Source organism: Podarcis erhardii (assembly GCF_964252035.2).
Source record: "Podarcis erhardii genome assembly, chromosome: Z".
In the NCBI taxonomy this organism is placed as follows: domain Eukaryota; kingdom Metazoa; phylum Chordata; class Lepidosauria; order Squamata; family Lacertidae; genus Podarcis; species Podarcis erhardii.
The window spans coordinates 38,348,722-38,373,529 of record NC_138504.1 but is presented as its reverse complement, the minus strand read 5'-3'; the positions used below and the strand labels follow the sequence as shown (position 1 = coordinate 38,373,529).

Genomic DNA, 24,808 nt, shown 5'->3' with positions numbered 1-24,808 from the left:
CAGAATGCAAGTCAAAGGTTAGGCAGCAAGAACCTTCATCAGATGCACCAGTTTGAATCTGTTTGAGACAACTGCCCAAACAGTGAGGAGAGGTGAGCAATGCACCCTCATCTGACAGGCTACTATTTACCTCTCACTAGTGAAGATAGGAGCCCTCGGGCTGCTCCGGATGTCCCATCCCCGTAGCTTACAATCATCTCCACCTGAAACAAAGAGAAAACTGATCAAGCTGCGTGACAGTATAGATAGCTGGAGATGAGACACCTTTTTCCTGTGACACAGAGCCACTCCACAAGGCTAGAAGATAGACCTCCAAAGGCAGGAAATGTTTTGTTTCCCAGCTCAAGCCTTGCTGCTAATGCACATGAAGCATAAAAATCACCCAACATTATTGCCAGCAATAGTGGTTTGGTGAGCATCAGAGAAAAAACTAAGCATTTCCTATGTGTCATTTACCGCCATCGGATGCAGACCTGAATATACAATAGATGTGTTCCAGTAGTCAAATGCAGCAATCCAGGCCTCAAAGTCATGTGCCTTCCACTGTTCCAATATGTGCAGGGAGGCAGATTCATCAATGGACAGCAAGTTCAGCCTCCCTTTTGAATCACTGCTGATCAACTGCAGTGGGCAGCCACTACAAGGGAAATAGTGCAAAATAGAAAGGACGGGTTAGTCTTTAGCAGGAGGGGGAATTTCCTGTGCACAAGGCCAATCTTTTTTAAATCTTCCACAGAAACTGTCACAACCATCACTAAAAGAAGAGAACTGGATTTTAAAGCATTTCCCAGATCCACCATAAGCAGTCATTAGCAGTCAGAGTACTCAGTTTAAAACCCTGATAATGTTTGCACTGTGAGGCGCTGTGGGGGGAAACAGGGTATCCTAACATCTGCAAGCTGGATAAGATACGTGTGTGTGTGTGTGTGTGTGTGTGTGTGTGTGTGTGTGTAACGAGGCAAACAGCTTTGCCTTTCCCAAGGTACCCACAGCCCAAACAGCAATGCAAGCAGCTATAAAGGCTCCTGATTCCTAAGATAAAGGCAGTGGGGTAATGCACTCTGAGAAGTGCAAGGCCTTGCTCTGCTCAGCGTGGGCAGAAAATAGGCTGAATGGAGTAGGGGACTAGAAATACATATGCCCTCAGTGACTGCATATAGATCCCTTCCAAAGCCCCAAAACAGAGCATGGAAAGGCAAATTCAAGGCACAAACTTATGCAGACTCCCATTAGACACAGCTGTCAGGCAGTCCTCCCACAGCAGGGATTTTGTTCAACTTTTAAAACACAGCAATGCTAGCACTGGGCCAATGTCTAGCTAACTGCCTCTGCTCACCGCTGCCCTCGTCCTGTGGACCAATCAAGAGATAAGGCAAGGCATTCGGATCCCAGGTCAGCGCTGCACAATGGTTCCAGCTTGCAGCTCTTCTACTGAAGGGAAAAGAAAACTGATCAAGGCCAGACAGGCCCAAGGAGGAACATCAGATACAACACTCAGTTAAGAAAATACAGCTGGAGCCCACTGCAGATTAAGTTTCTTCAGGAAATTCAGAGCATGTGTACAATTTCAGTCACTGTGAGCAAGAGAGACTGTTCTCTCAAGTCCTATTCACATGCCAGGCTTCACATCCAAAGTTTTTGCAGCAGTTTCAACTACCCTTGTATTTTGTTTAAATAAATAATAACCATACATTTCTATTTGTCCCTTGCTTCTCCCTTTTTATTGTCCCTTTGTCCTCAAGAAACTTGTGCTTAGACAATGCCCAGTTATTCAATGCCTGCAACATAAAGTCAGCACCCTCAATTGTATTACCTTTCCTAACATGAAAATACACTCAAGCTGAAGTGGAATGACCACACAGAGCTACATCCTATACCTGCCTATAAAATGAACCGCTTTGCATAGCTATGGCTCACACCCTAACCATGAATCTCAATTCCGGTTCACTTACCTCACTTCCTGTTAAGCGGGAGAGCTCCACTGCTCCCTTAGCATTTGCAGTGCCCAGAACAGGATGTTCTGCAATGGGAACGTGGCACCTTGAAGAGGAATGAATAATAAATACCTCAGAAGAGTAAGTCTCTGGGCCCTCTCTTTAGAAATGAAATATTAACATGTGTTTAAGCACTTCATCTGCATTTCAAATGCAGTATAATAAGAGATCTACCGTATTGGCCCAAATATAAACAGCACACGAATATAACCTGCACCTTTAAAATTCAAGGGGGGAAAAAGACAAATGTACCCAAATATAAAGCCGCTCCCTTAAAATTCTGCAGGCCCTCACACCCGTAAATGGCAAATGTAGAAGAAAATCCTATGCGTACTAGAGAGGACCCGCAAGTGGGTTAAACACCTGTTCGTAGCACCGTAAATGCAAATAAAAAATCAATACTGCACTGTAAAATATGGGGAAAGCAATGAATGGCATTAGAATTAATTGCACAACAGTCTCAAGCTCGCAAATTGGCAATAAAACATTTTTGTTCCATTTTACCATATGTCTGTTTCAGCAGTGATATAGTAAAAGCCAATTTTTGTAGGGTCACAAATTTAAGCCGCACTTTAACTTTTCACCGTCAAAATTTGGGGGGAAAGTGTGGCTTATTTTCAGGACAATACGGTATATACCATGTATAACACCACCCCCGTGTATAAGATGACTCCTATTTTGGGGGACTCAAAATTGAGGAAATGGGGGGAAATTGCCCAGAGTTGTTAAGCTTTTGGGGAGGGATTCCCTCATCTTATACATGGAAAAATACGGTAATACATTTAATTTTTTAAATTTTTTGGTCTAGCTTCTTGTTCCTCCTGTTTTATTACGAACCATACTTATTTTAATTTTTGCAACCTGCCTATATAATATTCACATTGTAATGTAATATTTATGATCAGTTGTATTGGATTGTGGTAATTTTTCATGTCCTGAGCTCAGTAGATATCATACTGAGCAAATAGGCTGAAAAAGACCACCAATCTGCATCACTGTTAAGGTGTAGCAGCAGTGCTTTTTTTCTGAGGGTACTCAAGGGTATGCAGTACTGGCACCTTTCCCCAAAAATGTTAAATGTGTGTCACTTACTGTAACAACTTCATGGTGAATACCGGCACCTTTTTTCTTTTTCTTTTTAAAAAGCACTATGTAGTAGTGACATGGGTTCAATAGAAAGGGGTACTTTGATTTATAATAATAATAATAATAATAATAATAATAATAATAATAATTTTTTATTTATACCCCACCCTCCCCAGCCAAGGCCGGGCTCAGAGCGGCTTACAAACAATAATAAAAACAAGATGAATGATTACAACTTAAAAACAAAAATAAAATACAACATTAAAATAATGGAACATTAAAATATTAAAATGTAGCCTCATCGCAGGAGGAGAAGGAAAAGAGAAAAAAAAGAGAGAGAGAGAGAGAGAGAGGGAGGGAGGGAATCAAATTGGCTCCAAGCCAAAGGCCAGGCGGAACAACTCTGTCTTACAGGCCCTGCAGAAAGAAATCAGATCCTGCAGAGCCCTGGTCTCAGGAGACAGAGCGTTCCACCAGGTCAGGGCTAGACTTGAAAAGGCCCTGGCTCTGGTTGAAGCCAATCTAACTTCCTTAGGGCCCGGGACCACTAGGGTGTTGCTATTTATGGACCTTGAGGCTCTCCGTGGGGCATACCGGGAGAGGCGGTCCCGTAGGTACGAGGGTCCTAGGCCGTGAAGGGCTTTAAAGGTCAAAAGCAGCAACTTAAATCTGACCCTGTACTCCACCGGGAGCCAGTGCAGCTTGAAAAGCACTGAGTGAATATGCTCCCATGGCAGAGACCCCGTGAGGAGCCTCGCTGCAGCATTCTGCACCCGCTGGAGTTTCTGGGACAGCTTCAAGGGCAGCCCCGCATAGAGCGAATTACAGTAGTCAAGCCGGGAGATGACCGTCGCATGGATCACTGTGGCCAAGTCGGGGCGGGAAAGGTAAGGGACCAACTGCTTGATGCGGCGAAGGTGGAAAAATGTGCAATTTAGCCACAGGCTTGCTCTCACAACGATACTACAAGGTTGGACACTGCTCTTCCCATTTTATAGATGGGGAACCAAACCAGGATGACATGACCAAGGCCATAAGCTAGAGTCTATGGGAGAAGCAAGCCTTCAGCCCACATCCAACACTTTCTCCAATGGTGGCATAGGGAGCCACAAATCCAGTGCTGGTGAAAGGGTATAGTGCCCTCAGTGGAAAGTTGTCATTTCCCCTCCAAGGGAAAAAAACTCTTTGCATATGCTCAGGGGTGTCTTACCCATAGAGGCTAGTGGCATGGGGCGCCAGGGCACCAAGTTCTGGAGGGCACCAGGGAAGTGGTGGAGGGTGGATGCAGCGGCCCCCAGCATCGGCTCGCCACCCTCACCTGCCTCCGCCACGCCACGCCAAAGCAGTGCTGTGCCCAGAGCCTCCGTCTGCCATGGCTACTGTGGCACGAAACAGACAGCTGAGCCGGGAGGCGCCACGTCCAGCCTCCACCTCTTCCCCAGCAGAGGAGCCGCCCCCCCAGCCACTGCCCGCCTCCTCCAGCCCTGCCAGCAGTGCCGTCCTCCCTTAAAAAATCTGGGAAATGGGTGGTGCCGGAGGGAGCTTTGCACCACAGTGCTGGATATGCTTAAGACGGCCCTGCATATGCTACCAAACAACATGCGGAAGAACTGCTTAGGTGCTGGTCTGGACCTCTGTCTCCAGCATTACCATTTAATGTCCAGCAGGGCAGCCATTTCCAGCCTTTGGATCTCAGTCAGTGGTGTGAAAATTTGTTCTCCAAAGTAATACAGGTAGAGGCGGCCCAGGCGCACATGGGGCTCATTGTTCCCTTCAGGGCTCTCACCAGCCTGCAATGGGAAGCAAAATCAAAAACTATCACTTTGAGACATTGCCTCACCCCATCTCTTCCTCTCTCCCACATTCAACTACCTGCTGTCCCTGAACTGCCCATCAACTGCACAGCTAGAGAACATAAGAGATTCCTGTGCATCAATCCCCTCAGGAAGTTTGCCCCATTGCTCTTGTCACCTCTGCTAAAGAAGACATAGGCCACTGTCACACCTAGGTGGGAAGGAGAGGTGAACAGCTCACTTAAACACATTTGGGAGTTATTTGGGACAAACCAAGATATGGAAAACCAATTGAGATGGAAAACCAATTTTATTCCAGCCTGAATAAAAACTACTAGTGCTTCCTGTCAAAATGATTAAAACTTAGCATATCTACAGTGTTCAAGTCTTTTCTTGTACATTATCTCAATATTATCTCATTAATCCCTGCAACAGAAACTTCAATATCACACATACTCTTATTCAAGAGGGGATGAAAGAAGAATGGTTTGCTTAAGAGCACCTTAAGCTACAATCTTAATGTGTTTTGAGTGGTTGGTTATCTTCGACATTACAGTATTTTATCTAGCTGGATCCTGTTTAAAACAATACAGCAGCAGGTAAGTTAGTTTAATACTGTAGCATCTGATGTTCTTGTTGGACTATTTAGTAGTGTTGGATTATAAATGGGGTTTTGACCAAAGCAAGGTTTTGAATCAGAAGGACAGTATCCCAGGCATAGGAAAGATCTGGCCCACCAAATGTTCCTGAACTGCAGTTCCCATCATCCCTCGCCACACTTGCTAGGGCTGCTGGAATCTGTAGTTCAGCAACATATCGGAGAGCCAAAGATTCCCCAATACTGCTGTATGCAAGCGAAATCAACTTTTCATTCTGCATGGAGTTGAGGTGGATGAGCCAAAAGTGGGAAGAATGAGAAAACAAGTTATAGACAATCCATCCTAAGCCTTAACATCAAAGCACCTTAACAACAACCCCCAAAATATGCTTCAGGGAACTATTAACTTGAAACTGCTGGAGCTCTTTTCACTGCATAGGCAACACCAGAAAGAAGGGCCACTCACACTGCTGTCAGGTTTCTTGAGTTGGTAGGTGCCACATGCCAGGATGCTGTGCCAACCCTCCACAGGGCACCACTCTACGGCATCAGCACTGTATTCTGTGTCAACCACCTGCAAGGTCTGAATCTTACACTGCAGAGCCATGTTAGTGGACGCTCATCCTGGTCTGGAAGGAAGGGAAGGACAAGAAAAGCAGAGTCAGCAACACTGACATTCTGAATTAAGACACACACATCATGCATCAACTTCACACTTAATTCCATATACTGGTAATCTATCTCCAGGTAGTTGGGAGAAGTCCCTCTTTTTAACTCATTCAATCCCCAACAACAGGTTAAAAGATGGAGCCCCCCCCACCTATGTATCCTCCACAACCTGCAGAAAATAGATTGAGGGCAACGGTAAAGTTATATGAGTATGTTTGGAAGAAGAGGCACTCAGAAGGAGGCTCTGTCCCCTTCTGAACACTCCTCCCCGCCCCCAACAAAAGAAAATTAATACTCCCCCACCCCACAAACTACCTCACAGTCACCCTCAAAGCCATCTCCTGGAGGACGTGAGGATTTACAATCTCCCTATTTTAACCTACCTCAACACAGCAGACCCCCATCTGTTGGGCATAAAGAAGCTTGAAATATTGTGGGTGGGAAAGTTGTGTTTGGAAGGGGGGGTCCCCTAATTAATCCCACACACACTCACACAAAATACTTGAGAGTCGCCCTCAAATCCACGAGGACTTGCGAAGTCCCTCTCCTAATCCACCCTAGCACAGCAGAACCCTATGCTATGAATAAATAAAGCCCCATGGATAATGGGTGTGAAGCGGGTGGGGGGGGGCACACACTCCTTAATCCTTCACACACAAACACACACACACACAACTACTTCAGTCACCCTGAAATCCACGAGAAAGAGGCTTTAAAACTCCCCTTCTTTCACGCGGCAGAGACCCGCACAATTTAAAACCCCCCTCACGCGGCAGAGCCCCGCACAATTTTATTTTTACTTATGACATTTCTAGACTGCCCTTCATCCGAGGAACACAGGGCGCTTTTGCAATATTAAAACACAAAAATACATAACGTGGTAACAAACAAAAACTATAACACACACACACACCCCGCACACACTAGACATCAAGAAAGCCCCACATAAGGTGTGCAGGGAGGGGGGTGGCCCGTCTCTTAATCCTCCACCCCCACCCCGTTTCCCCACAAAAAACCCACGCAGGCTATCCGTGGGTAGAGAGTGAAGAAGCCCCTCTCAGCCTCGCCATCAGCACCACAGCATGTCCCACCTCACCGCTGTCCCGATTCCCGACGGAGGCGAAGCGGAAACGCGGCAGCCAGCCCACAATCTTCTCCCCGCCTCTGAGGCGGAGTGAATGAGGCGAGGCAGCGGCGGGGAAGGGAAGGCGAGGCCGGGTCAGGACGATCGCTCGCTGCCGCCGCCCCCTCGGCCTTTCCCTCTTCCTCTCCAGGCCTGAGACGACCTGAAGCGTCTCCTCCTCCTCCTCTCTCTCGGTCTAGGAAGGTGGCCATTGTGGGGAGGGCTCACTCGCCCGGCTACTTGGGCCGCCTTTCTCTCCACCATCGTCACCACCACCCCCGATGTTGTTGTTGTCGTTATTTTCCGTCCTTAACCCTAAGGTCTCTAGGGCGGGTTTCAACATTTAAAACAATTCTTTTTTATTTGTTTTGTTTTGTTTTGTTTTATTGTTTGTTTGATTAATAAAATTGAATGCACCACCTGATTGTGTTGTCATTTCCCCCCCACAGAAATAATCCCTCAAAGCGGTTTGCAAAAAGGTGAAACGACAGAGAATCGAGAGAGAAAATTCACAATCCTAGTTAACGCAGGCAACAGTGCAACACGTTAAAAACTCGCGCCAACTTTTTAAGCGACTGGGGGAGGTATTGCCTCAACAGGGAGAGGCGCTGAAGAAACGCGAAGAGCGAAAGTTGCCTGATCTCAAAAGGCAGGGAGTTCCCCAAGTGATGGCGCTGCCCGCCCGAAGCGATCAAGTACTAAGCAAATGTGGGAAATGGGTATGATGTGGCACCTGGAGCACTGCCAGCCAGTTTGGTCAGAGAGCGGCTGTTTTATTGAGACAACCCTCAAACATGGCACAGTGAAGTGTGGGGAATAACCCTACTGGGGGAAAACCTGCCTGTTTAAAGAGTAGCAGGAGGACAAAAGGACACAATTTTTTTGTCATATAGCAGGATGTCAAATTAAGTGTACAGAATGTATAGCAGATGACCCGCACAATTTAGAATCCACATCTAGCATTCAGAAGTCTACTGTTGACTGAATGGAAATACAGATGAAAATCCCACATCTCGCCAGATATCCCTCTCTGTATACACCAATGTCTGAACTCAAAACATGGCATCTACTTCTTGCTAATAAATATATAAATGTGCTTCTAATTTGCTTCTAATTGGACCCTTCCCCCAACCAACCCTGACCATTCTTTTGTTTTACTGCATATTTCATACCCTCCAACATTTCTCCAATGAAAGTAGGGACATCCTATTCCATAATAATAATTTTACTATATATACTCCACACATCTGACTGGGTTGCCCCAGCCACTCTGGGAGGCTTCCAATATATATATATCTATATATAATTTTTAAAAAATAAGCATTAAAAAAATTCTCTATACAGATGGCTTGAGGGTCAGATAACTCAATATCCTGCAACATTTCTCTGATGAAAATAGGGACATCCTATATACCCTCCAACATTTGTCCAGTGAAAATAGGGAAGTCCTAAGGAAAAGCGGGACATTCCGAGGTCAAATCAGAAACTGGGACATCTTCTGTAAATTTGGGACTGTCCCTGGAAAATAGGGACATTTGGAGGGTCTGATATTTTTCTACTACAGATTCTTGAACTTTATGAGTGAGCTGCATCTTTAATTGTTAGATTTTTATTTTAAAAATCAATAAAAATATTTTTTAAATAAAAAGGATAGAAGCAATAAAAGGGCTACACGTTGGGAAGCTCAAATGGGGCCTGAGAACTTCCCCCCTCCACAGACTTTTTCTGCATGCTGGAAATCAGTGTTCCAATGTGTTTATATATTGTTGTGTGTATGTGTTTATAATTTTATTAACATTTTATTATACTTTGTAGCCAAGACTGTTATACATCTTTCATCAAGAAAAACTAAAGCAAGTTATATTAAGTAGTGGGTGAACATGGCAGACAACACAGAGATTTCTCCAAGTAGTTCTTTATAAGTAAGCTGGAACTGAACTGAACTGAACAGCTCAGCTGGCCTGCTTTTATAGGCAGCCAGCTGTCAACATTGTAACAACCACTACCCAGGGTTTCTCGCCTAAATTAACTGATGTGGACCTGAGTGAAAACTATATACACAATACCCCTGGTGGCCAGGGTGAGAACTTCAACACATAACACCCCTCCCCACCAAGATAAGGCATTAGTTACAATCATAGTGGTTTCATTACATACAGCAATACCCTTACTGGTTTCAGTAAGGCACATAAGCATATTAATTGACCCTATTCACCATACAGCTTTACATGTGCAGTTTGTCCAGTGAACATAGTCTTTTAAATAAGCTGGGCGCTTGGAAACCCTGTCAGACCGCCAAGGGCCAGTACCAGAGTCCGGGGGGCCGCCCAATTCTGTCTGCGACTGTGGGGCAACCAAACGTGGCGTTGAGCCCGAGTTCCCTGGCTCCACTGCTGTCGAAGGAACTGCCACGAGCGGACTCGGTGGACGGTCAGGCACAGCGGTGGTCCGAATCTCTGGAGAGCCAGGCAGACCCACCAAAATGGCTCAGCTCGGCTCCATGACCTCAGTTTGTGAGGAAGATGTGGAGCCTTGCCTTCCATTAGCAACTGCTCCGGAGCTGGGGCCACAGTTGGGGGTACAGCGGTAATGTCCAAATCCCCAACCCTGTGCCTTAGCTGGTCTATGTGCCGGCGCTACAGGTGTCTATTCTGGAGTGCCACCTGGTACGAACGGGGCCCCCTTACTCCCACTACTGTGGCCGGCACCCAAGGAATGTACCCCACAAAGTTCCAGGCAAAACCTGATTCCCCGGAATAAAGGACCGTGGCATGTTAGTACAGCCCGGGGGCTCGGCCATACCAAAGTCCAGGTGCAGCTGGTCAAGCGGAGACCGGAAGCCCATTAGCAGTTCAGCTGGGCTCCGCCCTGTGGCTACATGAGGGGTGATGTGCTGCACGAGCAAGTTTTCAGTGACCCCCTCATGCCAGTCCCTCTGTTCTAGGCGCACCAGTGCTTCTTTTGCTGAGCACAACATTCTCTCTGGCTGCCTGTTGCTGGCCGGGTGAAATGCTGCCATTAGGGCATGGTGGATGCCCAAACCCAAGAGGGACCTTTCAAAGGTGCCTAACGTGAACTGAGGTCCGTTGTCCGAGACGAGGACATCAGGATACCCATGAGTTGCAAACAGGCCCCGCAGCACCCGGATGATGGCTTCGGTAGGGGTGGAGGGCATCAGGGCCACCTCCAGCCATTTGGAATAAGCGTCCACCACTACCATAAAAGTCCGGCCAGGAAAGGGGCCGGCAAGATCGATGTGCACCCTCGACCAGGGTGCCTTGGGAGATCCCAGGTGTTGCCCTTAGTTGCCGGCGGTGCAGGTCTCAATTCTTGACATACTTGACAGGAGGCAACCCACAAAGTGATGGCATTGTCCATGTTAGGCCACCAGACGTAATACCAAGCCAACGCCTTCATTTTGACGATCCCCGGGTGGCCGATGTGGAAAAGGAGGGAAATAAATGACATTATGTAGGAGAAAAGGACAGCAAAGCAAAAAAATAAGCAAACATAACCCAAACTCTAAAGTATGGTGACTAGATTAGAGGATTAGCATTCAAAAAATGTAAAAAACAAAGGCAACCTCACAATAAATTTGTTTTATTATTATCTATTGTGTTTCTCTCATACTGTAAGTTTTATCATTAAGATGGTTTTCCTTAAATCTGTGGTACGACAAGGTTAAAGCTCACAGAGCATTCAAAAACCATATTGTCAGGAAAGCCGTGTTTAATGTCTGGACAAGATATAAAGACTTATTGGAAAGCAAGACCCCAAGGTGGTTATCACCTATGGAAGCTAAGGCTCTGAAAAGACTCAATATGGAGGCCAAGTGGCCGAAATATTGGGAGATATTAGAACAAAACGGAGACACACTGAGATTGCAGAGTTTTGAGAAACTAAAAGATAAAGTGCGAGATTGGTTACATTATTATCAAATTAGACAGGCCTTTAATTTGGATAAAAAAATAGGCTTCCAGGTAGAAAAATCGAAATTAGAAACAGAATTGTTAGAACCTAAAACTAAGATACTTTTAAGAATGTATAACTTGCTGTTGAAATGGAACACTCAGGATGAAACGGTCAAATCAGCTATGATCAAGTGGGCGCAAGATATTGGTCATAACATTATGTTTGCTGACTGGGAACAGTTATGGACCACTGGTGTGAAATTTACGGCATGTAATGCCTTAAAAAAATATATTATGAAAATGATGTACAGGCGGTACATGACCCCAGTCAAGCTTACAAAAGTATATCATTTGCCTGACAACAAATGCTGGAAATGTAAAGAAACCGAGGGAACATTCTTTCACCTTTGGTGGACGTGCCCAAAGATCAAGGCTTTCTGGGAAATGATCTATAATGAACTGAAAAAGGTATTTAAATATACCTTCCCTAAGAAACCAGAGGCCTTTCTTCTGGGCATTGTCGGCCAATTGGTGTTAAAGAAGGACAGAACATTTTTTATGTATGCAACAACAGCAGCAAGAATACTCATCGCAAAGTATTGGAAGACACAAGATTTGCCCACCCTGGAAGAATGGCAGATGCAAGTGATAGACTATATGGAACTGGCAGAAATGACTGGCAGAATCCGAGACCTGGGAGAAGAGTCGGTGGAAGAGGACTGGAAGAAGTTCAAGGACTATCTCCAAAAACATTGTAAAATGTTTGCATGCTAAATTGATGTTGGCTATAAAGATAATATGGCATCAGTGACATAGTTAAAAGGAATATGCAAAAATATTTTAAAAGAAAAGGGTGAAAAGACCGGATTAAAATTATGTCAAATCTAAACAAAATGATACAAGGGATTAAGATATAAAGAACATGCAAAAACGGTTTTAAAAAGAAAGGAAAAATCGGAGACATAATAGGTTGAAATGTATAATATTGAATAAGATTTGGAAGAGGGTAAGGAATTGCTGAATTTGATTGTGTAAAGGGGAACACAGAAAAGGGAGATGCGAGGAAGTCAGGAAAGAGGGTTATAAAGATAATAAGTAAAAAACCAGATTTTCTTTTTTTTTTTTCTTTTATTCTATCTATGTTTTTTACTGTATTTTTCTGTTTGGATTGTGATGTTTGTCTTATTATACAAAATCCTAATAAATATATTTTTTTTAAAAAAAAGATGGTTTTCCTTAAGTTATAGTGGGGGGGGGCAGGTTTTCATTTTTCCATTTTTGTGGAAATCAATGTGCTGATGTTTTAGAGCCACATGTCCCACCTGTTTCAATGGGTCTTGTTTATTTTGGACAGTTTCGGTGTCTCGGCTTCTTCAGCCCATCTGCGAAATGTTTTAGGAGTCTTCCACTCCCCATTAATTTCAAATAATGTCGCAGACAATTTAATTTGATTGATTGCATTTATACTCCCCTCTCTTTCTCCAAGGAGCTCAAGGTGGTGTACATGGCTCTCCCCTTCCTCATTTAATCCCCACGCAGCAACCCTGTGAGATAAATTAGGCTGAGAGGCAGTGACTGTGACCCCTGTGTGAGCTTTATGACTGAGTGGGGATTTGAACCCTGGTCCGGGTTTAGTCTGACACTCTAACCACACTGGCACTGTGTAAATATGGTGAATAGGTAAATATTCACATTGTTGTGTGTGATGCAAATCAGATCAAAAGTGGATCAGGACAATGCCTGCTTTGCATGAGCAAATGCACATATTTATTTCCACATGGTACTTACTGTGTTCACCTGAATTGCTCACAGTGGCTTACTTGTGGCTTCTATAATTGTATTGCATTTATATCCCACCTTTTCTCCAAGGAGCGAAGGGTGGCATTACATGGCTTTCCTTTTCTTCCTTTAATCCCCACACAACCACCCTGTGAGGTAGATTAGCTGAGAGGCAGTGACTGTGACATCCACTATGGGGATTTCAACCCTGGTCTCTCAGGTCCTAGCCCAACCACTACACCACACTGGCCGCAAATCCTAAAAATTTAGAGGAGCTGTAGGGGCACGGGGAGAGCAATCCTATGAACCAAAGCCATAAAAAAAAATGTTACAGGGTGGAGCTGCTTTCACACTTAACTAGAACATGCGTGCAAACCTCCTAAATCTATTGTGTGAGGAAGCAGTCCCATGGGGACATTTTTTGGATGGGAAGAATTCAGGCAGCAGAACTGTCCAAACTAAACAAGGCAAGTGTGAGCGCTTAGCAGATTTGTAGCGGTGGTGGTTGTAGGTGCTTTAAAATACACATGCAAAAGGAGAAACCCATTCCCTACCGACCCACAATAGGCATGGGGCAGAAAGAAGGTGATGCACATGTTATACAAGGAGCACAGGTAAAGACCAATCAGCCTTTGCAAACCTGGTGCCCTCTTAGTACATTTTGGACTACAACTCCCAGGTTGGCAAAGGTTGCATTAAATACACCAGTTCACAAATGCAGAAATGCCACACCCTTAACACAGGCCTCCTTTCAGTCTCTTTAACACAAAATTCAACGAACAACCATAAGTTGGGCAATCAATAAACATTGGCTTATGTACATATGAGGTGGAGCAAACTACTGCTGCTTGGAAGTGTAGATATGAAGGCACCTGCGAGGAAGGCACAAAGCCTATGTGGAACAATTTTTAAATGAGATGGAAGAAACAATGATGTTTATATACTAAATACAGTTGTATGGGAGGATGCACTGAAAATAAAAAGGTCTTGACTTCAGAACTCTCTTGTACGTATTTTGAGTCTTGATAGCTGCAGCTATTCTTTTCTCTGCTTATCCTGCTCTTCTGTTAGCCACTCAAGTATCCCTTTGGTAAAGGGTGGGAGAGAAAAGCGACACATTCCCCTTGTTCAGTATAGCTACAGGCAAAACACAGAAATAAGTGGCCAGATTCAAGTATACCCAAGAAGCAATGATTTCCTTTGACTGACAAGTCTTGAAAAACAGGCTCAAATTGGGGGTGCTTCAGGGCAGAGAAATATTGGCCACTGTCAGGAGTGCCTAAACTAGCATTCCACAACATTGATTCCGCAGAAGGCAGTGATGGCCACCAATTTAATGTGATTAGAGACAAACTCACAGAGGCGGCTATTAATGGCTACTAGCCACAATGCCTCTATGCTCTGCCTGCTATCAAAGGCAGGAAGGCTTCTGAATACCAGCTGGTGCAAACCAAAGGTGGGTAGAGTGCTTTTGTATTTGAGTCCTTTGCATCAGGTTGGCCACTGTGAGAACAGGATGCTGGAGTAGATGGGTCACTGACCTGATCCAGCAGTCTCTTCCTATGCTCTTAATCTCGTGCCCTCCAGCTGCTTTGGACTACAACACCCATCAGGCCCAGCTGGCAGGGCTCAGTTGATTTAAACTCTAGTCCAAAACGGCTAGAAGATGCATCATCATGGAAAGCTGCCGATAAACCACTGCTAAGGTTGCAGTACAGGACTGCCCAGCAACTAGTGGTACCTCGGGTCACATACGCTTCAGGCTACAGTCTCCACTAACCCAGAAATAGTGCCTCGGGTTAAGAACTTTGCTTCAGGATGAAAACAGAAATCGTGCGGTGGCAGCGCGAGGCCCCATTAGCTAAAGTGGTACCTCAGGTTAAGAACAGTTTCAGGTTAAGAATGGACCTCCAGAACGAATTAAGTTCTTAACTCAAGGTACCACTGTACTTTTATTGGTGGGTCACACGTCTATGCCACCACCACCCCAGCCCACAGTGAAATGCCAAAAACCCTCCTAGTTGGCTAACATCCAGGTTGCTGCTAGGAGAGCCACAAGGTACTGTTCATGGAGACTGAATTGGTTGACAGGCTTTTCAGTTACTGATCCCTACACTATAGATAGATGAAAAGGATAGGTTCCTACTCTGGACTTAGAAACTGGCGTACCTGGATTTACCTGCCTTGGATCCAAATAGCAGACAGCAACACATGGGCTCATTGTGGCTGGGTGGAGGTAGTCTCAACAGGAACCATGCTCCCCCCATGATTTACATGGACGGGGTCTTCTATGTTTGCACACACCAAGGTCAAATATCAGGTCTGTTTCCACTTACTGCTGATGGTGGTAAACAATTACATTCTTCCACCCATCCCCAATTCCGAGCCATATATTGGTATGGGCATAAATAGAACCTGTCACACAGACACCTGGTTTTAAGTCAAGTGTCTCATGGAGTTCCACACATAGATACGTGCAGGGTCACTTAGTTTTTGCAACTTTAAAATACCTTGCTTTGGGAAATGTAGCGGCATCCCTCCACTGGACCACTGGCCTGTCTCAGAGAATACACAGCTTATTATTCTACCTACTTAAACTACTCAAAGCAAGTTTGCCTTTTAAAAAAAGTATTAACAATACTTTTAAAAGGTTTAGGTCACCAGAGGCAGGAATGAGGAATCTGTTGCCTTCCAAACGTTGTTGAGCTACAACTCCCATCATCCCCAACCATGCTGATTGAAGCTGATGAGCCCAACTACATCTGGAAGGGCAGATTCCCTATCCCTAAACTCGGGGTGGGGGGGACAGAGGAGAGATGTGGAGGGGCAGCCACCAAGTAGGTCCGCAAGAGTATGGCAGAGAGTCATGGTTTGGCACACAGACGCTGCAATAAGAAACTATTCCTTGTTCATCTTAAAAGATTACAGGACAAAAGGGCAGGGGAGGACTAACAATGCTGTACTGGCCTAAATTCAACAGTGACATGCCAATATAGACTTTCCCATGACTATACGCCTTTCAATGAGAAATGGGGTCATCAGTCACCAATCCCAAACCTCTGCTTATGGAAGCCTGCTTGCACCTTTACCTTACTGCCCATGGTTCCTTATGGAGTGGTGGAAATATCATTAGGAACTATGACAACCAGGATGGTGGTGGTGGGGGGGGCATGGTTGCCTCTACAGACAGATGGGGAAGAACAGTGATGGGAAGCAGCTAAGCAGCTCAGCGGCTTTTGGAATCTTCAGAGGAAAGTGTCACTCATGGGGAGGGGCGGGGAACAGACCAGCAACATGCTGTTGATGGTGGACAATCATTCACAGCTGCTCAAGTTTTTAAATGAGCAAAAAAGGCAGCCAATCCATTCCAATCCTTTACTTGAAAACACAACTTTCCATGCAGAGTTGTTCAGATTTAAATGCTGATGTTCTGAGCTAGCTCCCCAGGCCTTCTCCTGGCCACAGGGGGAGGAAAAACTTTTTTTTGTTTCTCTTTTTGCTACTGGACAGTTATTTCAACCAACAATGTGTTCTCACTTGAACATTACAGTAAATGAGTCCTATGCAAGAGAACTTCTAACAAAAAAACAAAAACAAAAAAAACCTCTGTACACAACTTTACAAACATATTAACATATAAATAACAGAAAGCTTCCAGGCAGGAGAGCTTCCCCAGTAGTCTTTTTTTTTTTTTGCTTCAGACGTTTTCTTTTTTTAACACTGGAAGGGAAGAGTCAGTCCCTTTCCTCAAGCATCACAGGGATTGGTTTGTCTTTTCAAATATATATATAAAAAAATTCTCCTCTCTCTCTCTCCTTTTTGTCAGTGCCTCTGGCTTCAAGTGAGCAGTCCGTGCAAAGTGGGCACCTCCTCCTTAACCTTCTGGGAAGGTGCCCTGTGGGGCTAAGGCCTCAGCCAGCTGGTCATCGTTCTGGTCCAAGCTCTTGCTGGAAGACTCGCTTCTTCTCCCGACAGTGCTTCTTGTGGGCCGGCCAGTCTTTCTGCTGGCACTGCGAGCCGCAGTACCGTGCGACCTGGCACCGCCCACAGATGTTAAATTCACGTAACTGGAGAGAGGAGTACGGGACAAAAATCAGTATCCCTTTTCAGGGCCCCTAGAGAAAGAAAACCATCCCCCACAAAATCAAGCCAACCAAAAGGGTCCTAAGGTGGCCAGTCCCAGGGCAATCTTTGTAGGAACTAAAGCAGGCCTGGTCAGGATCTGGGTAGAACAGCCTGGGAACCCTACAAAATGCTGCCTTGGTTTTCATTGTGGATAAAATATTATCTAGCCCCCACTGGTGCATTTCTCTTGTTTATGAACCTGAAGGTCTCATTATGAGTATCATCTTCTTTTTCTCCACCCCCACCCAATCTTAGACATTCTGAATTCAATGGGAATGAGTAAACATGTACAGGACTGCACTCTCAATTTCTTTCCCTCATGGTCTACAACAAGGATAGGGAGCTGTGCCACCCGCCACCCCCACCTCCTGCACTGGCCATGCTGGCTGGGGCTAAGGGAGCTTCGAGCTGCAGTTCCCCACCCCTGGGTTTATAACTATGGCTTTGGAACATAGAACACTACCTGAAACCGAATCAGACTAGTATGGCCCAGTTCAGTGTACCGCCTATGTTGCACAGAAGAAGTGCTCCAAAGTTTCGAGCAGGGATCTTTCGCAGCTCTAGCAAGAGACTGAACCTAGGACTCAAAACCGATGCTCTCCTGCTGAGTTGGAGACCCTTCTATATTCACAGACCTATTTACATATTTTCCTCCACAAAAGCATCCAAAACTGTCATCAGAGGAACAGATTCCCTTTTGTACAGGTTATCTTTTCGGGTGACATCTATCCATCCTTCTATACAACAAAGTTACTTCAGTGAGGTTTAAAACCAGAGCTGTTCATTCTGATCTTGTTTCCCCATGACCCTGTCCTAAGAAAAAGTGGGCTAGGAAAAGGGGGGTTTGGCCTATGGGCAACACTGACTTTTCCACACCGAGAGGTAGGGTGAAGAGTTATCCAAATAGAATGGTAGCACAAAGTCAGTTGTACTTCACAGAACACCATTGAGAGAGAGACGTGTCTGAAGCTTGGAAGCCGCTGGCCAGGATAACTATTTAGGCTAAAAACGGTGCAGTGAAATTCCTTGCAGGGGGTACAAAGAACACACTAGCTGTGCCTAAGGACTTTTTGGTTTTTTAAAAAGAAGCAACCACACTGAAGAGGGTGAACTTGCAGCAGCCAGCCTAGAACAAGGACGGTCTTATCCATGACTTGCTTCTGGTTTTGAACGCACCTGTTTCTCAATCACTGTGCAGGGAGGGTAGTGACATTCATAGTATGTGCACGAACTCTCCTCTTCTTCCACAACATCCCCATTAGCGTTATAATAGCGTGTCACATTCAGCACCGGAAACTGTTCCTCTATGGGGTCTGTGGGAAGCTGCTGGATCGCCAGCCAGTATAAGCTTTGTTCCCTTCAAGAAAAAACAGCAAATTAAATATTTCTGCAGCAAGCTTGTGCTGCACCATAGCAACATGTTAAAACTCCAACCCTCTCAAAGCAGAGAGTTGACAGTAGCCACAATCACAACATACTTTTAAAGTACTCTTAAACAGTTATGTCTTCCCCTAAAGAATTATGGAAACTTTAGCTTGTTAAGGGTGCTGAAAGTTGTTATAAGGCCCCTGTTCTTGCTAGCAGACATACAATTACCAGAGTAGTTTAACAACTGATTCCTCATTCAAGGGAACTCTTGAGAATTGTTGCTGTGTGAGTGGAATAAATAACCTAGGGTGGGAGACATATCCTCCCCTCTATGGCCAGGTCAGAGAGAACTTAGCACCACAGTTTCTTCAGATGCAAAGAAACACACATAAAAAATCATCAAGGGGCTATGCAAAAAAAATGTTCTGGGGTTGTTTGACTTCCAGCCCCTTTTGTCCCTCTTGCCTGTGACACTGTTATTGAGAATTTACCTTTGTTTACTAGAGATTTCTTCGGCTTTGGGTCTCCATCCCCATGGAACCAATCGCAGGTTGTCTAGACGATTGTCCACTGTCACTGCATTCAGATGCACGACTTGAAAGCCAGGGGCGATGCCCCCCCGATGCCTCTCCCTGAAAGAGAAGACGAGCCACCTGCAATTCCTGAAAGGAAGCATTCAGATGCTTCTAGTTGCTTGGACTCCTATAATACATCATGGGCTGCCCTTGGAAGGCAGTATGGAAACTCCAACACGCTCAAAGAGCTGCTACCAGGTTCTAACCAGGTCATTGGAGACAACACATCTCAAAAGAGCTTAACAAGCTTACTTTGACTTCAAGGTGCTGGGTCTGAAAATTTAAAACCTTACACGGCTTAGGACCCAAGGCATAAAGGACACCCACCCTCCTGTCCAGTTCTTAAGATCTTCTGCTGATGACCTTCTGCAGACATCCCTGCAATTAGAGATACAGTGGTACCTTGGGTTAAGAACTTAATTCGTTCCAGAGGTCCATTCTTAACCTGAAACTGTTCTTAACCTGAAGCACCACTTTAGCTAATGGGGCCTCCTGCTGCCGCTGTGCCGCTGCTGCATGATTTCTGTTCTCATCCTGAAGCAAAGTTCTTAACCCAAGGTACTATTTCTGGGTTAGCGGAGTCTGTAACCTGAAGCATCTGTAACCCGAGGTACCACTGTAAAGTGGGTGGTGATCAGGGGAAATGCCTTAGAAATACACCTGGCATCTTCTAGGTAGCAGGCAAATTCTTTTTTCTTTTAAGTCACCCAAGCTGTTAAAGGGAAAGGATCGTAGCTCAGCAGTAGAGTCTCTGGATATTGGAACCCTGCCTTCAAGTTGTGGGTAGCCCTGTGGCACTTGGATGGGTTGGAGCATTTTGCATGCAGAAGGTCCCATGTTCAATCTCCAGGATTTCCAAGTAGGACCAGGAATGTCCCCTGCCTGAAACCCAGGAAAGCTGCTGCTGCTGCTGCTGCTGCTGCTGTCAGTCAGTCAGTCAGTCAGTCAGTCAGTCAGCATAGACAGCACAGAGCTAGATGGATCAACCTACATCTAAATACATGGCAGTTTTGTATGTTCGAATTATAGAGAGAAAAAGGGAGGGGGAAAGATACTTTAACACACAACACAGCCCACTTTCCTTTTACATGGTGCCTCAGTTTGTACATCACAGTATACCTTAGCTAACGGTTTACTGTGAATGTATTTGTCTCCCCTCTGCTCCTACTAGAAGAAAACAAACCATGATCCCTTGGGCTTAGAAGATGTGTCCAAAGTAGGGACTATGGTTTGTTTCACCTCCAACAAATCACAATCAGAAAGCTAAAATCACAATCAGATCACAAACAAATCACAATCAGAAAGCTACCATTGCACTGTGGTGAGCGTATTAACTTATGGTCTGTGTGTGTGGTTTGGGAGCTGCACGGCCAGGGGAAAAACAATGCTATCCAGGGTTGTAAAGACTGCAGAGAGAATAATTGGGTGCACTCTTCCCACCTTAGATCAAATCTGTGCTGCCAGGTGCCATAAGAAAGCGGCAGAGATAGTGCAGGATAGTACGCACCCTGGAAATGATCTCTTTCAGCTTCTGCCTTCTGGAAGAAGGTGTAGGGTTATAAAGGCCAGGACTAGCCGCCTGAGAAACAGTTTCTACGCAAATGCAATTCTGGTTCTAAACGCAGCATAAGGGGTCTCTATAGTATAGTGTATTTTAAAATGGGGTTTCAGAGTTTTTAGGTGTTTTTGAATGTTTTATGTAGTTTTATGTAGTTTTTCAATTTCATTGTTCTGCATGGGACAATGACAATAAAGATATCGTATCGTATTGTAAAAACAATCATTGGCTACACACTGTGGGTTGGCAGGAGAAAAGCAAACCACAACCCCTGGTTTGGACACAATGCTAAGCCAGGGATTGTGGTTTCTTTCTTCCCACCATGAATGGGGAGAGGTAAGACAGACGCTGTCTGCTCATGCACAGCAAACCATGGCTTATGTCTTACCCTGGCACGTGAGAGTTGCCATTATAGTGCCCATCTCCAAAGACTATGCATACACATGCCTCAACAGTCTGGAAACCTGCAGCTATGTTATCCCCTGCATAATGATACCTACCACAGTAACTCATGCAGCAGGCGTCCAAAGCCTCTTCCTCGGTTTTTGTCAAACGCAAAGGCAAATATTCTAGCACCATTTCCATCTGCGTCGACCTCCATTCGAGCCTGGCCAAAGACAGAGAACACATCTATTCATACATTTTGTTTAAAATATTTGTATGCTCATCTAATCATAGCAGCTTCAAATACAAAACACAGTGAAATATAAGTACAACTATTAATGGACAGAAACGTAACCGTCATTAAAACAGAAAACTGCAACCCAAGTAACAGAAATGTTAAAAAACAAATAAATGGCAAAATATTAAACACTTGGGTTAATAAGAGTTTTCTCTTGTCACATAAAAGATATTAAATGATGGTGCTATGCAAATTATGACTAGGGAAAATGTTTCAGAAAAAGGGTGCTACCAGACAAGGGACTCTGTTCCCAGTCAACAAACATCTGAAGGCAGAGGTACTCTGAGTAGAGCCTCTAAAGTTCAAAATCAGTCAGGTCTATATCAGACGAGAGAAAGTGGGTCAATAATGGACATGGGAAATGTCAGATGAGATGCATGCTCTGCCCCAGGAACCCAGTTTCTGTGCTTGAGTCACTCTGTGGTGAGTTAACAGACACTCTATATAAGATCAGAGCCTTCTTGTTCAGCGAGCCTGAGGATATATATAAACCATGTTGAGTCTCTAATTTTTCCCCAGACACCTCAAAAGCTTGTGCAGAACCTGTTGATATCAGGTAAATGAATGGGTGAAAGTGTATTGTCAGTGTATTTCAAATCGGCCCCTTTTTCCAAGAGCAATACATTTTCTATTAAGCTCCGCAAAATCCAATCTAAAAATACATGAAGCCTATATAAAAGAAAATTCATTCTAAAGTAAAGCAACTCCTGATTCTGCAAGTGAAGGACAACTTGCCTGGTTATCCTACTTCAGAGAACAGTTTGAGTCTTTGGAGAACTTGGTACTTTTCATACAAGTCCTTGCCCAAACCCAGATGTCTGGATCGGGCTGAGTCCTTTTATGACCCACATGCTGTTTCAAGGGAAAATGCCTCCTCTTCTCTCTCTGCCAACTTATTCAGATAGTCATTATATGAGACCACCGGCTTTCATGAGTTAGATTAAAGCAGGTTCATTAGACAGTCAACCTGCCTGTTTTTTATCTACCCTAATTACTGGCCATGTCAGGTCAGGGTTCATATGGAGAGCCACAGGTTCCCCATCCCTGATCAAGAGGAATATTAGCTGACATGTGGTCCTCCCAATGCTCTTCAGCCATTGGATATGCTGACTGGACCTGATAGGAGTTTGAGTTCAACACTTGGAATGTGGAAATAAGGTCGATAACATGGTTCTTACCTCAAAAGAGTAACTCTCCACAAGTGGAATGTCTTGCTCGTCAATCAGTGTGTACTTTGTCTAGAATAAAAAAAGGAAGGGTAATTAAATACTTTATATTGCGGATACTTTTCCAATACCTAGCAAGGCACTCTTCATTCATTTCAGCAAAACAACAATTTAAGCTATTCCAGGGCACATCTTACACTGAAAAGAGAAGTTTTACACCTTAAATAAGTCATTCATCTGACCAGGCATACTTCACACACTTGTCTAAACCAGGGGAAAGCTGCTCCAGGGTTAGCCTTGAGCATTCTGGGATCTCTACCTACCACTGTGTCCACAAGCCTTCTGGGAAGTCCAAATGCCAGAAAGGGGTGTATTGCCTTTCTCTTGCCTTTGGAAGTAGGATAGGAGAGGAAGAAAGAACTGTAAAATGCAAGTTCTTGCTCAGAGACCAAAATCTGCAACTGAGAGGGGCAGCTCTGGCCCAATATAGATTATACCACACAAATCAGTTAGCCTTTAAAGGGCAGTTTTGTGTTTCAGTTTTTGCTATAACAGATTAACATACAAAACTTAACCCAAACAACCTGTAAAGCAAGACATTGTACCAAGTATTGGTACACATCCGTTGTGGTCCATGCTTATTCCAAAAGACAAAAACAGAAAAGCACAACAACAAAAGAAAGTTACAACAAATATGTATCAATAAATATGTATCAAATCTGCACAAGAAAATAGGAAGCTACTTAGGATCAGGTCAGACTATAAATCTGTCAGTATCACCTAGTTTAACCAGTAGGCACGCTCCAAAGAAGAAACCTCTCAGAACACTTGCTATGTAACCCTTTGAAAATGCAGGTGCCACCTCCATGTGCTCTGCCAGTGAGCTATGGGCCCCTTTATAGCCTGAATACGAAGGATATAAAAAGAAAGAAATCTCCCCATTTGAGGTCCACCAGCGGGAAGTGCTCCACAGAACAGCTCATTAACCCTCTACAGGGAGAGATGCAAAGAGAGAGTAAAAAAAAGAGAAAAGGGACCTCTAAACTAAAACCAGCCTCCCGCATCCTTCTATCTTTAATAATAATAATAATGGGCTCATGGAACCCCAATGAACCCAGTGACGTCACAGAGGGGTCCTATGTGACGTAACGGAGCAGGTCAGACGCGCGAGGGGGCGGTGATGTGATAGAGGAAGGGGCGCGGGTCTCCCAACACAGAACACGCGCGGGCACGGAAACACACGCACACCGCATACAGACGCGCAAATCCTACTTCTCCCACCCCGCCCCGCCCAACGGGGCCCCACGCGTACCTTGCCGGCCACCCGGCCGAGCCGCACGATGCCCAGCTTGAAGTCGGTCATGGCCTTGGCCTGGCAGGGAGCGGAGAGGAGGGGGGAAAGGGGAAAGAGGGAGGAGGAGGAGGAGGAGGAGGGGAGGAAGAGGCGCAGGCCGGAGGGAGACCCCGATGCCACGCGCCACCGCCTCGCGCACGCCTCGGGCAGGAGGATGGGGAGCGGGGGGCGGGGCAGCGCGCACCGCCGGCGCCGCCGCTGATGCTGCCGCTCTCTTCTTCTGCCGCCGCCACCAACTCCTCCCCCCTCCCCCACCAATATGAAGCCGCGGCCCGCCAATCAGCGCGCGAGCCGCGGCGCCGCGTCATTACTATCCGCCCGAGGGCCGCCCGGCGCAACCGAGCGCAGCCGCGGCGCCGCGTCACGTGTCCGGCGGCGGCGGCCGATGACGCACATCGCACTCGCGGGAATTCTCTCTCCCGTCCGGCGAATGGGCACGACTGAGCACGCGAGAACTTCCCTCCTCCGCCTTTTAAAGGGCACGTCCCATATATAAAAAGAGAGAGAGAGATTATTTGCGAGGTGGGGTACCCATTAGTGCGGGTTTAGTATATATTTTATTATTATTATTATTATTATTATTATTTGGTTGTTTCCCAAGGATCTATTTTTTTTTATTCAAAATTATAACAAGACATATTATCCAAAAACATATCATCCTTGTTTTCCCCCCATTTTTCCTCCCTCCCCCCCTCCCACCCCACACCCACCCTACCCTCCGACTTCCCTCAGTTCCACTCTTTGGTTTCTCTGAGAATGCTATTTTCTGCATGTTACAAAGTTGTATAGATCCTCAAAACTATTTAGCTGATTATTATCAATAAAAAGTTTGTGAATGTTTATTCAAAACCTGCCAAGGAGTCCAGTTCGCTTTGTTGCGTCTTCAGATACTTTGTAAAGGCTTCCCATTCATCCTTAAAGTCACAGTTATCCTTGTCCCGTAGCTTATATGTCAGTTTTGCCAGTTCTGCATAGTCCATCAATTTTTCTTGCCATGATTCTTTAGTTGGGGTTTCTTCAGTCTTCC

General features: G+C 45.2%; 2 protein-coding genes across 2 annotated transcripts in view; both read right to left on the bottom strand.

Moving 5' to 3' along the window:
• The window catches only part of PNPLA7 (patatin like domain 7, lysophospholipase), a 120,976-nt gene extending 113,436 nt beyond the window's left edge, over positions 1-7,540 (bottom strand). Inside the window, exons 1-7 of the mRNA XM_081847466.1 lie at positions 7,232-7,540; positions 5,938-6,100; positions 4,731-4,870; positions 1,953-2,040; positions 1,337-1,428; positions 474-637; positions 131-203 (exon numbers count right to left, since the gene is read on the bottom strand). Coding sequence (XP_081703592.1) covers positions 131-203; positions 474-637; positions 1,337-1,428; positions 1,953-2,040; positions 4,731-4,870; positions 5,938-6,078 — 698 coding nt within the window. The 5' untranslated portion in view covers positions 6,079-6,100; positions 7,232-7,540. The remainder of the gene's footprint in view (positions 1-130; positions 204-473; positions 638-1,336; positions 1,429-1,952; positions 2,041-4,730; positions 4,871-5,937; positions 6,101-7,231) is intronic.
• An 8,774-nt stretch (positions 7,541-16,314) lies between these two features.
• On the bottom strand, positions 16,315-24,027 carry ZMYND19 (zinc finger MYND-type containing 19). The gene is made up of 6 exons (XM_081847820.1): positions 23,740-24,027; positions 22,440-22,499; positions 21,080-21,186; positions 18,938-19,078; positions 18,255-18,435; positions 16,315-17,020 (listed from the first exon to the last, which is right to left on the bottom strand). Exons 1-6 carry the CDS (start codon positions 23,788-23,790, stop codon positions 16,877-16,879), a joined length of 684 nt encoding a protein of 227 aa, XP_081703946.1. The 5' UTR covers positions 23,791-24,027; the 3' UTR covers positions 16,315-16,876.
• Between the last annotated feature and the right edge of the window lie 781 nt (positions 24,028-24,808).